The sequence below is a fragment of the Symphodus melops genome, assembly GCF_947650265.1.
Source record: "Symphodus melops genome assembly, chromosome: 17".
Classification (NCBI taxonomy): Eukaryota; Metazoa; Chordata; class Actinopteri; order Labriformes; family Labridae; genus Symphodus; species Symphodus melops.
The window spans coordinates 17,963,036-17,976,830 of record NC_136707.1 but is presented as its reverse complement, the minus strand read 5'-3'; the positions used below and the strand labels follow the sequence as shown (position 1 = coordinate 17,976,830).

Here is a 13,795-nt window from a genome sequence, read left to right as displayed (position 1 = left end):
TTTGTCTTACAGCTATTAAAATTCTGCGTATGCAGCGGGGGACCCAGCTGGAGCCATGCCACCATTCAACCTCAGCTGTCAGGTTAGAGTAAGGTGTTTTATATCTGCGGTGAATAGGCTGTGGTGGTCCAGCTTGACTGTTGGGGGCAGCTGCTTTACACAGCAGCCACATGAAAGCCATCCTGGTCCCCCCCCCCCCCCAACCCATGCCACTTTTTGGTCTTCCCTAGATCTGTCGACCCAGTTGGGTTGCCTTTTTATTTGTGCTCAAAGTGATGCAGGAATTCCCTGGTACAGAACAACGGCCCTCTGGCTTTCCATCTGGATATGAAGCCTGCATCATGCACTGCCATGAATCCAAAATGCACCAGGGTCCCTTTGTTCATCGCAGTAAAGGAGGAAGCGACAGTTCCTTCCAGCCAGTGCTCTTCCAATTCCTACTCCCGTCTCCGCGTGAGGGAGAATAGCTTCTCCTTCTCTCAGCGCAGCCAATCAGAAGTACACAAGGTCTCCAGTAATTAAGTCCAGTTTATTGTCCCCTTTTTTTGTACGTTCCTGTGTTTGTGTCTTCAGGCACATGTGTACGCCTCTGTTCTGTGCTCGAATGCAAGTTGACAACTGAGACAAATTACGGATGACATCACAGTGGAGGCAAACACATTGACATGACACATTAGTGACAAAAGCATTCTCATCAATAATGAGCCGACTGTACTGTACATACTGTATCAACTGAGCTGTGTCTGTAGGCACCTATATAAGTGATCTCCATGAGCAAAAATAGACAACAGATGATCCTACAGTACATTCACATACAACCACTCTGGATACACTTAAGGGGCTGACAAAGAAATCTGAGGAAGCTAAGAAAACACACCTGAATCGCACACTGTGTTAGTTTTGCAGGGACACAAATACGTCGGAGTAAAATCGCGGCGGCTCACTGTGAAGAGCGACCCACCCACCGCGAGCGACCCAGAGAGTGGTTCTCTGTTGGAAACTCATCTGATCCCAGAGCCCAACGTGCCGAAGAATTGGCCCTATCTGATCCTTTTCTCAGCAGTTGGCATGGTTAGTGGTCGCTGGTCAGCTGTAATTTCAGTTCTCGCTGAGTCTTGAAAAAGGAGATCACTTCTCAAGTATGTAACATAGAGAGCAATCTGTGGAACAATCTTTGTAGTGGCAAAAAAAAAAAAAAAAGTCTTTCCTTTTCCTTGCTGTCGTTGTCGCTGAAAATATACACTTTTCTTAAGCAGTGACATTTATCACAATTTCTAGCAGATAGCCACTGTTTGGGGATTTATAATCGGAGTCCAACTTGATGGCTAATTTGTGGCGGAAACGTATTTTGGAACACATCGAATTGCACTCAAACTGCTTACCACAGTGCACTCAATTTCCAGTTATGTAATTTTACAGTGATAACTTGGTATTATGTATATTTCTTGCTGTGTGAGTCTGGGTTTGGCGTGTTCAGGTCTCTAATGGAGACACGTTGATGGAGCTACATTGCTAAGTGCATGTTGCCCCAGAGCCCCTAAACCAGCTGGAAGTGGTTGGTGATGCCGGTGCGCATTTGTTCAGGCATAAGTGAATGTTCCCAGTTTGTGTGTGTGTGTGTGTGTGTGTGTGTGTGTGTCTCTTTTTTTGTGTACATGCTTGTTTCAAGTATGGATGCATTTTCTGGTGGATGGAATTACCATAAAGCCACTACTCCAGCAGCTTGTGCTTGGGGAAAATCTGGATGCCCCCTCCATGTGGGCTCAACCAGGAATCAATTTCAAGTGCCTGGTCGGGTTTGGTGGTGATTGTTTTTGAGGGTTTTTTGTGATGGTGGTACAGATTAGCAGGTGGAGGAGTGTTGTTGCTACCGAACAGTGAAAAATGTTCGGACTGGTTTGGAAACAGAGAGCGATGAATTGCCTGTTGTTTGTTTGCCTCTGTTTATGAGTGCTGTGCTTGTAGGTTATAGATTGGGGAGTAAGCTGCAGCTTTCGGAAGTGTGTGTGTGTGTGTGTGTGTGTGTGTGTGTGTGTGTGTGTGTGTGTGTGTGTGTGTGTGTGTGTGTGTGTGTGTGTGTGTGTGTGTGTGTGTGTGTGTGTGTGTGTGTGTGTGTGTGTGTGTGTGTGTGTGTGTGTGTGTGTGTGTGTGTCTCCCCGGTTTTCTGTGTCCAAGTGTATCTATACCCGCTGAGTGCATGGCTGCTTGTGTGAAACACAGAGGTGCACAGTCATTCTTTATTTACAGTTTCAATCAGGTTCAATTTTCTGTCTCCTCTTCCCCTGCTCGGCTGGACTGCCCTCACATGCACTCTCTTCCGCCGCTCCCGCCACCCTGTCGTCTGTTTTAGCTCCATAAATCTCTGCCGTGAACTCGCGTACGGACGTGCGGAGAGACAGCGAGAAGGAGCTCCAGTAATCAGACATGAGTGAGTCAGCGAGTGTGGAAGACCTAGAAGCAGGCGTGCTTGAGGCCTTGGCGGCTTACTGCAACTATTAATACAGACTTTAATTAGCCCGCCACAAACACTGGCACAATCGGCTCAGTGTCGCCCGTGGCTGGTGAGGCAGACAGATCAATAGGTCTGATCATGCCTTTTTCATCAGCTCAAATGAAAGCACTTTGTCTCCAAGCTGAGCCCTGGACCTTGTGTATCACCTTAAAGGCTTTCTGTGACTGCACTGGCTGTGTGCAGTGTTGCGGATGGGGCTTGTATAATCTGGCTGCATTAGGGAACTATAAAGATAAATGAAGGGAAGCACAGAGCATAACTCATCCTGTCAGAGGAGGGGGTTTAAGGCTGGGAAACTTTGTGTTTTCTAAACCCTGCCCCTACCCCCATGGCTTCCCAGTTTCACACTCTTTCTTCCTCCTACTTGCTTGCGTTTCGGTTTTTTTTTGTGTGTGTGTGTTTGTAAACAATCTCGGCTGTATTTTTCTCCATCTGCTTTCTGTCTATTTTCTCTCCCATCCTCTTTCAATCTCCCTCCCCGTCTCTCTCTCTCCATCTTCTCTCTCTCTCTCTCTCTCTCTCTCTCTCTCTCTCTCTCTCTCTCTCTCTCTCTCTCTCTCTCTCTCTCTCTCTCGCTCTCTCTCTCTCTCACTTTACCCATCCTTTTTAGTGATCTGGAGGTATGGACGTGTTCAGTTACACTCCCTCTGCTGCACAAATTGCTCCTCTACCTTTTTGCCAGCGCGTTTCAAATGAAATAAAAGAGTAAGCTGCTTTTGCAGTAACAACTTATTCCATGCACTTTTTTGGCAGGCTTTTCTGTTGACCTTCAAGTTCCCAATCAGTGCGCGAGAAAAAAATGGAAATAGCTTGTTCTGAGCCCTCATTTCCTGTGAATTGCTGGAATTGTGTTGTGTGTCTGCTCGGAGGGGTTACTGAATCACTGCCTTTTTCACCAACTATTCTCTGCTTTTTTTTCTTCTTTTTTCTTTTTCTCTCAGCCTTTTCTTGTCTTTTTATATCACACTAACCCTTTTTTGTCTGTTTTTCTCCCACTTTTCAATAGATGATGTCCCACCTTATTTCAAGATGGAGCCTCCACAAACCCAGGTTCACCTGGAGGGAAACCGCCTGGTCCTTACCTGCATGGCAGAGGGCAGCTGGCCCCTGGAATTCAAATGGATCTACAACGGCACCGAGCTCACGCGCTTCTCCCTGGAGTACAGGTGAGAGACGCAACCTTGTCTGCCAGAGCTGATTCTCTTTTTCTTTTTTCCTTTTCTTTTATTATTCCTCAAATATAATTAGCTTACTACACAAGGACATTTCAGAAGCATTTAATTGTAACTAATAGCTCAATTGCTCATTTTTATTCATATTCTTGACTCATTTCTATGGATTTATTCAGGACCGATTTGGCTGCATGTCTCCCTTGAGACATAACAACCTGCATTCGGGGGATTGTCAGATTTATTCCGATTTGTATCTCACACTGTATTCAACAGTCAGAGATGGTGGGAGCTGATAACTATTCTACTCTCTGCTGTTTGTTCAAACTATCAATGCCTGCAACAAAAATCACACAATGCATATTGTTTATCAGATTGTATAGTGTGGATGTTGGCCTGCACTGCGATGTCAGCGGAAAGATGCTGTTTCACTGACCGGGGAGTCCTTCTGGGCACTTACTTCAGCCTGTAAACACAACGCTGAGCAGTTTTACGAACAGCGCAGAGTGTGGCAGGAAAAAGCCTCAGCCTGCGCTAACAAGGCATCTCTTTGTGTGTACTCGCCTATGCATCAGTATGCCTGCGTACTGTATAAGGACGTTAACAGGTTGCAGTTCCAGTCCACAGAAAAAACTCTCTCTCACTTTAGGAGTTTTTTTTTTCTCTCTTCTCGACTCACAGTCAGACTCGTCTCCGAGACATGGACAGACACTCTCTGGTGGCATTGTCTGATTGCTATCAGGAGCTACAACCCTCCTTAACCACACACTCATTCCTTCCTCTACCTCTCTCAAATCCTCTCCCTCTCCCCCTGTCTCACCCTTCGCCTTCTCCTCCTTCTTCTTCTTTTTTTTTCTTTTTTCTTTTTTTTTTTTTTACCCAGCATTTGGCTGAGCTCTCACGTGGCTTAGTCTCTGGGTCTGCTTTGCAGGCCAGCCCTCTGCTTGTTATTCTTCACCAGCCCTGATCAAAGAGGAGAACTGGAATCCATTTAATCAGAACCCCTTGCACCCCCTCACCCCACCCACAACCACCACCACCACCAACCTTATCCAAATTGCGGTGCAGAGGGTAACATGGCAGGGGTGGACAACACACTCCTCAGTGGCTGTGGCGAACCAATTAAAAGGCGACTCTGCTCTGGGGTTATCTCGCTTGCATTTCACACAGCCCATTTAACATGAATGCACATGAGGGGATAGACAGACATACTATATATTGGCTGCACATGTGAGAGGTGCTCGTATTATTGCATTCCCCCTGACTGGAGATACAAGATAACAATGGGTGAGTGTGTCCTGCCAGTCTGGAGCTCTGCAGCCTTTGCTGTACACTCCCAAGGATAGCGTTGAAAATACATTTTCCCTGCTTTAGTTTACTGGGAAAAGAAGAACATCAGCAACAAATCTCCCTTCAAGGCTGCTCTAAGTAGAATGCCATTTGAGATGTGTTTAAGGTGCCCAGTGAAACATCTCTATTAATTTAGCATCATGAGTGTGGCGGACAAAAAGCGGCGAGATGACAAATGTCGCTGTCTGTCATGCTGATGATGACTAATGGCACTTTCTTTTATGTGTGCCCGTTAGGTACTTGATCCCGACGCTGGACCGGGCGCACGCTGGCCACTACCGCTGCATTGTGAGGAATCGAGTGGGTGCCATAATGCAGTGCAGCACTGAAGTGCAGGTTGCCTGTAAGTGTGGTCTCCTCTCCATACATCTGCAGCTGTGACAGAATAAGGGGAGGACAGTGTTTTTGTTGAAGGCTTGTCACGGGGATGAGTCACTCTGGGTAAAGAAGCTTAGGTTTTTTTCAAACAGGTACAAGACTGGGTACTGGTGACAATTCCCCCTTTTTATCTTCTTTGTTGCTGGCATGCATTTTCAACATTTCGGCAACAGTTTCTCTCGCTAGTTTTAATATTGAACTTTTCTTGTCTCTCCCTCCACAAACTTTTCTTTATGTCTGCAAGATATGGGTGGTTTCGTGGAGGCCGAAAGGTCTCAAACCGTCTCCCAGGGTGAGGGCGCTCTCCTCCACGCGCCGCGGATACACAGCTTCCCCAGGCCACAAATCACATGGTTCAGAGATGGACGTAAGATTCCCTCCAGCAGCCGTATGTGAGTCTACTCTTCCCTCAGCTTGGTTCGGGTGGTGTGAGAGGAGCCTGTGCGAGTTTGACATTGTGCATTTCTCCTGAGCTGCTTAAAAAAAAAAAGCCGGAATATTTTTCACTTCACAGAACTCTGCGATGGCTGATGCTGCTCGCAGATTTTCTCTTAACCCCCTCACCACAAGCAAAAGTTTAGCAGGGTACTTGATGAACGAGTTTTGGCGGAGGCCCCGTGTTCATCATGGAATCACCTCTCAGTGATAAAGCAGGTTATTATACTGTATCTCCCCTATTGACTCTGTGAGGCAGAATGATTGAAGGGTAGCGATAGAGCAGGCAGCAAGGGAACCAATTAGACAAAATTGGACAAAAGGCCTCAATTGATGATATGTTTGACTGACAGCGCTCACCCCTGGGTGGACTTGTGTGTGAAAGGGTGTGTGTGTGCATACTTTTTTGTGCAAGTAAGAATCATTGTGAGGCTGTATGTGCAGAGTGGGAGTTCTGTGGGTGACGGTTTATCTCTCTATGCTCCAATTGTCAGCGTGTGTTTGCTGTTTTTTTTTTTGTTTTTGTTTATGTGTGTCAGATTCATGTTCAGTTATGCATTTTTCCCGAAGACAAACTGTGAAGGGAATCACCTGAGATTAATTTTGCCATCCAGACAAATAGAGGAAGGCAGCATACAACTCCTCCGAAACCTCCTCCTCATCGATTATTCATCAGCGAGTTCTTGCATGTCGTAGCTGACATGAAGATTTTTACTCCGAGTTGCATGCTCTGGCTTGAAGGTCGGATTGGTGCGAATATCGTCTGCCTGGGGGTGCGCCCCAAAAAAAAAAAAAAAGCAAGTACAAGCAGTGAGGGGAATTGAAATAATAAACAACTTCAAGGAATGTTTGGACCAGTTCCAGAGCTGGTTACTCTGCAGCTGACTCTTATCAGAAGTGAAGCGCTGAAGCTTTGCTCTGTGACAATAAGAGGCACTGACAGGACACTCTGCATTTACTGCTTGTTTGCTCGCTTTGTGTCAAGCCACATTGATATTCCCTTCCGCGTGTGTATAAACCGTTGTTTGTGTGTTTGTGTAAGTGTCTGTTGACTGGGTGAAAAGTACAGCTTGTAATTGTCCAGGAGTGTGTCTGTTTATCCTGAACCGAATCGCTCAGACGCCTGCAGATCCCAAGAGTCTAATCTGGCCGCGTGCTTAGCGTCAGCTCTCGTTTAGCGGGTCCTTCTCAGACGCTTCACACCATTCGGGCTGGGAATCGTAATTCACCTCACGATTCGATTACCAAACGATTCTGGATGCGTCGCGATGCTTCTCAATTTCAGATCCATATAGGCCACATGGTTAATGTTTACCCATCAATTCAAACAATCAGGTGAATTTAAACCCTTTTATTCAAAATCTTTGCAACAAATAAATCCCCACCAAACAGCTGCCCCTTTGCAAATATGTAACTTTCAAAGTCCTCCTGATAATACTGCACAAGCGCATACTCCAAAATAGTTTTTCGGTTGCAGCTCCCATTTTTGATCTTGAATAAACACTCCACTTGCACTCATGTAGCAGTAACCCCAGAACTCGAAGTGGGCCAGTCTGTTGCCTTAAGAATCGATATTGGACTTTCCTGCATCGAGGCTGAATCTTTCAACAAAGCATCGCCGTGCATCTTTGAATCGATTATTTCCCCCACCACTGCAGACCATCATTTTAACCAATCTCATGGCTACTGAGAGCCAGCAGTCATAAAAGTCTGAGTAGTTTAAGATTTTCAGGCTTATTGCTTGTATTCATTTCTACAAGTGTTCATTATTAGTACAAATGTTTGAATCAATATTGGACAATCACCAAAGACAGACCATGTTACATGATGCTCATATGGCACGTTTAAGCAAGTTTAAATAAATCAAAGCTAATTGTGTATATCACTTAATTAAAGACGTGTGCTCCTTTTTAGCATCTGCCTTTGGCAATTATTAATATCTATTACTCATGGGCATGTCTCACAAAGATGGACTTTGACTGTTGTTACATCTTACAAACATTCTTCAAATGTGTAGACATCCAAGTTCATCAGTTTCACAAAGCTGTTGAGGGACCAATTAATTTGTCGGGATTTATTTGAATTCTTTTTTAGTTGAGAGAAAGAAAAAAAAAAACCCACACATCCAACCACGGAGCTTTCTCTATGAACCTAGAGTATCTCACAAGACCAGCCTAACTGATCTCAACCCCCTGGGTTTCTACAGTGATTATAATTACGGTTCAAATTTGTACTAATAACCAAGTTATGCCGAAACAGAAATTCTCCCTTAATGTTATTCTCACTGAGATATTCCTTAAAAACACTGCAATACCTTGTAGAGAGACGGGCTCATAAAAGTTGTTTTTGTGCCCTTTTTTTTTCCTTCCAGAAATAATATATGCGTACATGTGTGTGAGTCAGTCTACCCTTAGGATTTATTGACTCTAAAAAGTACTTCACACTGATTTAATGATATAAGCCTGTCCGTGTGCTGATGAATGTGTAATCATGCAGTTTAGTGTGTTCAGGGTCTATTTTTTTAATGCACACCAGTTGACTGGGGTCGTCTGTTAAATTAGGAACTACATCGGTGATCCCAATTTAATTTTACCAACATTCAGAACCACCGTTGGCTTTTTGGGTATTTATTAAGCTTGGGCTTAGGTTAGACTTGCCATGGGATGTGACTGTTAGTCTGAACACTGTGTGTCGAGGTATGCTAAGCTAATGTATGCATGAATATTTTCTCAGTGCCATCACGCTGGACAACACGCTGGTCATCCTGTCCACTGTGGCCCCTGATGCGGGACGTTACTACGCCCAGGCGGTCAACGACAAGAACGGGGAGAACAAAACCAGTCAGCCCGTTGTACTTACAGTGGAGAGTAAGTACACACACGTGAAAACACACTCGTGCCTCCACACAACAACACACTTAGCAACTCACACTTCACTGGCAGATTGTTTGTGTCATTGACAGGTTGCATCAACAGGTCGTTGCAGATGACGGTAAAGAAATGGTTTCATTCTTCTTCAGATCAAGCGCTTCAACACACATGCATCAAAGCAGCAACACAACAGGTTGCTCAGGCTGACAATAGAAACAGAGATAGCGCCCTCTACTGGCAGTCCCCTTCTTTAATTATGTCTTCCACCTTTCCAGCAGATGCAATCGTACCAGTTGTCTTCAGCACAGTAGTTGTCCTCTTGCTCCGATAATCATCAGCCGCAGCGGTGAATCACTTGCATATAAGGTGTGTTTTTTAGCTCTGGCAGCATCTCTGTGGTCGTCTGGATGTAAAGGCATCATAAAGAGGACCTTCAGTTTAATCACTCCTCACAAAAAGCAGATTTATGAAAATGACACTGAGCGAACAGGAAATGATTTAAACATGCCCACACTCACGCTAACACACACTCTGGATTAGAGGTCGGCCTCACTTGTAAACAGAACTTTAAATAAGTTTTGGCATATTTCATGCAGGCATGGTTCCATGTGGAATCACAAGCTCAAACAGTTGCATCCTTTCCATCGCACTTACTGTCAGCTTTCATCCAAACAAAGTCAAATAATTTCTCCCACCTGCAGTTAATATTGTATTTAGGATGATATTTTACACCACCTACATCGCAACCTTTGAGAACAGATAACGCATGATCCCTTATGATTTGCATTATTCATCTGGCGTATGAGATTTTGAACCTGTTCAAATGTAGCGCTGCACATTTTAATATCTTGCTGGCGTCTGCTTCTGCTCATCATGCCATTAATACAGTGTTTGTAATTCCGAGCTCAATACGCATGACACAGCAATCTGTGGGGACCAGATATCACAGAATCTCTCCGAGACTGGCCTTGCGGATCACACACGTATTTTGCATCTGAAAGTCAATAAGGTTTTTTTTTTTTTTTACTGCTGGATTTGTTCATTTTAGCGATTCTGCAGAGGGAAAATATGCAGTAGAGAAAAAGAGTGTCGATCCAGAGGGAGCATACAAATGAGACACAGCTCAGTCTAAAAGTAAAAAAGCAAACTGACTGACTGGCTAATGCTCCAACTGGGCAGATATTTTCTTTTCCTTTTATTCCTCAGAGTGTGAAAGTCATTACAATTGACTGGGGTTTACCACTGTCTTTGGACAGGGACACATGTAAAACAATATGGTGACATTTGTTTTGAGAACTTGCTATGCAGGTCATCACGTTGTTTACTTTCCCCTTTTAATTAGGAGATTACACACTTGAAGTATTCTCAACACTGAGAGTTTATGAACTGCAATACATTAATTAGTGTCTGCCAAGGAACCAGTCATGTCTTGTGGAAAATAAAATGAGTTATGCGACTAGTGAAATGGATTCCCACTTCTCATTGTGTTATTGGCAAAGAAACATACTGTGGAATTGAGTAAAAAAAAAAAAAAATAACTTGAACAATTTTGAAGTTTAGTTTCTTTGCACAAGAACATCTTAAACGTCTTGAAGAGGTATCAAGACTTTCTTTACAGGGAAGCATTTGAAAAAATTGCAAGCATTTTAAAACAAATTGCAGCAACCCAGTTTCACCGTCAACAAATCATCCATTATCTATACTGCTTGTCCTGTGCAGGGTGGTGGGGGGGTGTAGATGATCTGAGCTGTGTGTGTGTATGTGGGGGGGGGGGGGGGGTAAAACCTGGAGTGGTCGTCAGTATATCACAGTGTTGACATATAGAGACAAACAACCTGCCACACTCACACCTATGGACTATTTAGAGTCTCCAATTAAGCTAATGAGCATGCCTATGGATTGTGGGGTCAATTTCTCTGGATTTCCCAGAAACCAAGTCTGACTTGGGATTCAAACAGGGACCTTCTACCTGAGAGGCCGCAGCACTAACCACTGCACCAATATGCTGCCACTGCATCAACAATTCAAATAAATAAATCCTCATCATGGCACTCTCATCTCATTTGTTGGCCCTTTTCAGCATGGATCTGTACATGTTTACATTTATGTACATTGGGATTCTTAAATGGCAAAATATTGGTGTCCCCGACTGTGAATTCCCATTGCCTTACTACGATACATGTGTGTGCGCAAACACACAGCGCTGTTTGACCCGCTGGCTCAGTCAATCCCATCTCACCCCTGTAACGCCTGTTACTACCTCCGAAGGCGATACAGAAGTGGAATCACTTCATCCCTCCATTACACCTCTGTGACATTCACAATGCGGGTGAAACATCACAGACACGTACTGATTAGGGCTTTTTATCTCTTCCTCATGTTTGTGGAAGTTGAACGCTAGTGTTAATAGAATTCGTCATCTCCCCTCTTCAACTATCAATTGAGTCTCTCTGACTGCTTTGTCTCCACTAAACCAGAAGCTAAGACACCACAACACTTAATACGATCAAACTCTCTGCATAAGCTCAAGTTAATAGGCAACACAAATTACATAGATTAGAAAGAATGTCTATGATCTTTTATTTGAGCCAATAATTTCTGATTCCAAGTGATTATAATTTTTCCTCCCAGGTCCTTTGGACCTATCGAAGCCTCTTTTATTTCCTAATTTTTTAATTTGTTTGGTTCTTCTAAAGACCTTACAGGAAGCCGTTTTCCTCTGACTTATTATTCTTCTATTCTGATTGATGATCATGTCAATAATGCCCTCACGAAGATACTCGTACCACCGTGATGAAATGGATTACTTTGGAGGTCTAGTCGGATTCTTCAAGCTCTTCATCAGCCAAAGCATCAGATATCAATCAATGAGCACATCGTCTGCTTCCACACGTTTTGAAAATAGATTACATCTTATCTGTTTGAAAGGACACATTTTGCTGTTCGTCAGCTGACTCTAACCTTTCCAATCCTCACTTCATAACTACTGAACGTCATGAAAAAGGATTCACAGGTCAGGGTCCGTTATTTGAATGTAGCCGTTTTAAACTCTTCAGACTGCTAATACAGAATCATCTTTTCAATCTGTGCGTAGGTATTCTGTATGCGTTGGGGTTAATTAAAATGTACCTCTAAAATGTTAAATGCATTTGCTAAATGTTCTAGTAAATGTCAGCAGTAGTTTAATATGACTTTTTTCTTATTCTTGTTTAACTATTTGTACATTACGCTGCATAGTCATTTCTTATAGTCATTGAATGGTCTAAGGCTGCCTCTCAGGGTGGGGGCTGTCTCAGAAGGCTAGATATGTGGAAATGCCAGACGAGGCAACAGTGTCCCTGACCCTATGAGTATATACAGTAAGATAGTTTTTGTCCAGTTATAAATGCTAGCTGAAATTGGACGTATTTACAGCATCAACAACTGAGTGGTACAGAACAGAAAAGCAGCTGTACTTCATTCATAACGCTCAGATTGGTCATTTACTGGAAGCATAACATAAATGTCACCACCCGTGTCCGCTCGCTCGCTCACTGTGAATTTCCTGGATATTTCCTGCTACTTTCACAAATCTGCTCACCGAGACTGCACGCCCAAAATATGACTTTGAGGCTGGCAGGTAAAGTCGCTGCTGCTGTCAACCCCAGAAATGTTGGGACATTTTCAGGAGTTTGATTTAAGCTGTCTGTTAAACATTCGTAGGACTCCCTTACTGGTAATGAAACACAATGAAATTAATACTGATGTCTCTGTATGAGCTTCAAGAGCATATTGACCATCAGAGAGATGATTCATTCTCTTTTGCATCATTTTTACGTCCTTGTTGCGCCTGTTGGGGGTAGTTGTCAGAAGACATTTACAGCATGTTGTTTTCAACGCCAAAGACTCCTTTCAAGTCGCTGTTAGACATTAAGAATAAAGGTTTCATTTTTCTAAAAAATCTAATACAGGATTAGATCTGCGGACTGCTTTGTCCACAGGGGTCGCCAAAATAAGCCCATTCTGAAAGTTCCTTCAATAACTTTAAAGAACATAGTGTAATAGTGTACACTTTACCATGGTTTTAATACGAATATGTGTTCCTAGCTTGTTTACAGATGCCCCAATTATGAGAAGAGTCCGTTCTCTCTGTCTTTTGCCTGCTCAGCTTTTCAAAAAACGCGTCCTCAAACAGGTCGTTTGGAGAGTTTCCCTTTGTGACATCACAAAGAGCAGTAACTCATCCCCTAGATGGGTGACATTCAAACAGCAAGGTGTCTGTTCTATCCTCTGAGTCTGCCATATCACCTAAACCAATTAAACATGGTGCAAGAGAGCCCAAACCACCCAAGCCCTTCAAGACATGGGTTTGGTCAGACACAGCTCAGTTGCATTAAAAGCTATAGAAACGGGTCTGTTTTGAGCAGGGCTGAAATAGAAGGGTTAATAGGCATGATCAAATACAGGATCAGAATGGATTCTTGGCGAGAAACTTCACAGTCATGTTTTGGGGAGCTGTGGGACTTATCTAAAGTGGTTGGAAAGAAGAAAAATATGTGACATTTAAACGACAGCTATCCCATACAAAATCATTTCAAGCTTTTTTGCTAGTTTTTAAAAAAAGCTGAATTTAGTACAGTTGCCTTTTTCTTACCTATAAAAGCAAACAGAATCGCCATTGACAAGGTTTGTTAATTCTATATTTGTTCTATTAAATCCTTGTCCCAGCTGATGTGGGGTCGGTCTCAGAAGAAGTAAATTCAAAACATGCTGCTGAAACAGGCTTAAAAAAAATGTTTTCCACAACAAACATTCAAAGTGACTGATACGTTTTGATAGGTTTTTTTTTCATACTTAAACATGTACAAGATAAGATAAGCAAAGACTGCTTTGTCTTTTAAAAGCGGTACCAGCATTGCCACAATTTAAAAGGTACTAACAAGAGCTTTAAAAAAACTTTTTTATAGCAACTTGTTGAGTTTACTGGATTGATTTTTGTGTATTGTCTTGCAACTCAAATCAGCCAAGAAAACAGGAGGTTTGAGTGAATGAATGGGCTGCACTGAACTGAACAGTAATACCCCCCACGAGAAGGGCTGCCC

General features: G+C 43.3%; 1 protein-coding gene across 2 annotated transcripts in view; it reads left to right on the top strand.

The window, feature by feature from the left end:
• The window catches only part of sdk2a (sidekick cell adhesion molecule 2a), a 90,601-nt gene that overhangs the window by 43,860 nt on the left and 32,946 nt on the right, over positions 1 to 13,795 (top strand). For both annotated transcript variants that reach the window (XM_079366894.1, XM_079366895.1), the window contains exons 2-5: positions 3,519 to 3,678; positions 5,268 to 5,374; positions 5,654 to 5,801; positions 8,578 to 8,711. In XM_079366894.1, the coding sequence (XP_079223020.1) occupies positions 3,519 to 3,678; positions 5,268 to 5,374; positions 5,654 to 5,801; positions 8,578 to 8,711 (549 nt within the window). The remainder of the gene's footprint in view (positions 1 to 3,518; positions 3,679 to 5,267; positions 5,375 to 5,653; positions 5,802 to 8,577; positions 8,712 to 13,795) is intronic.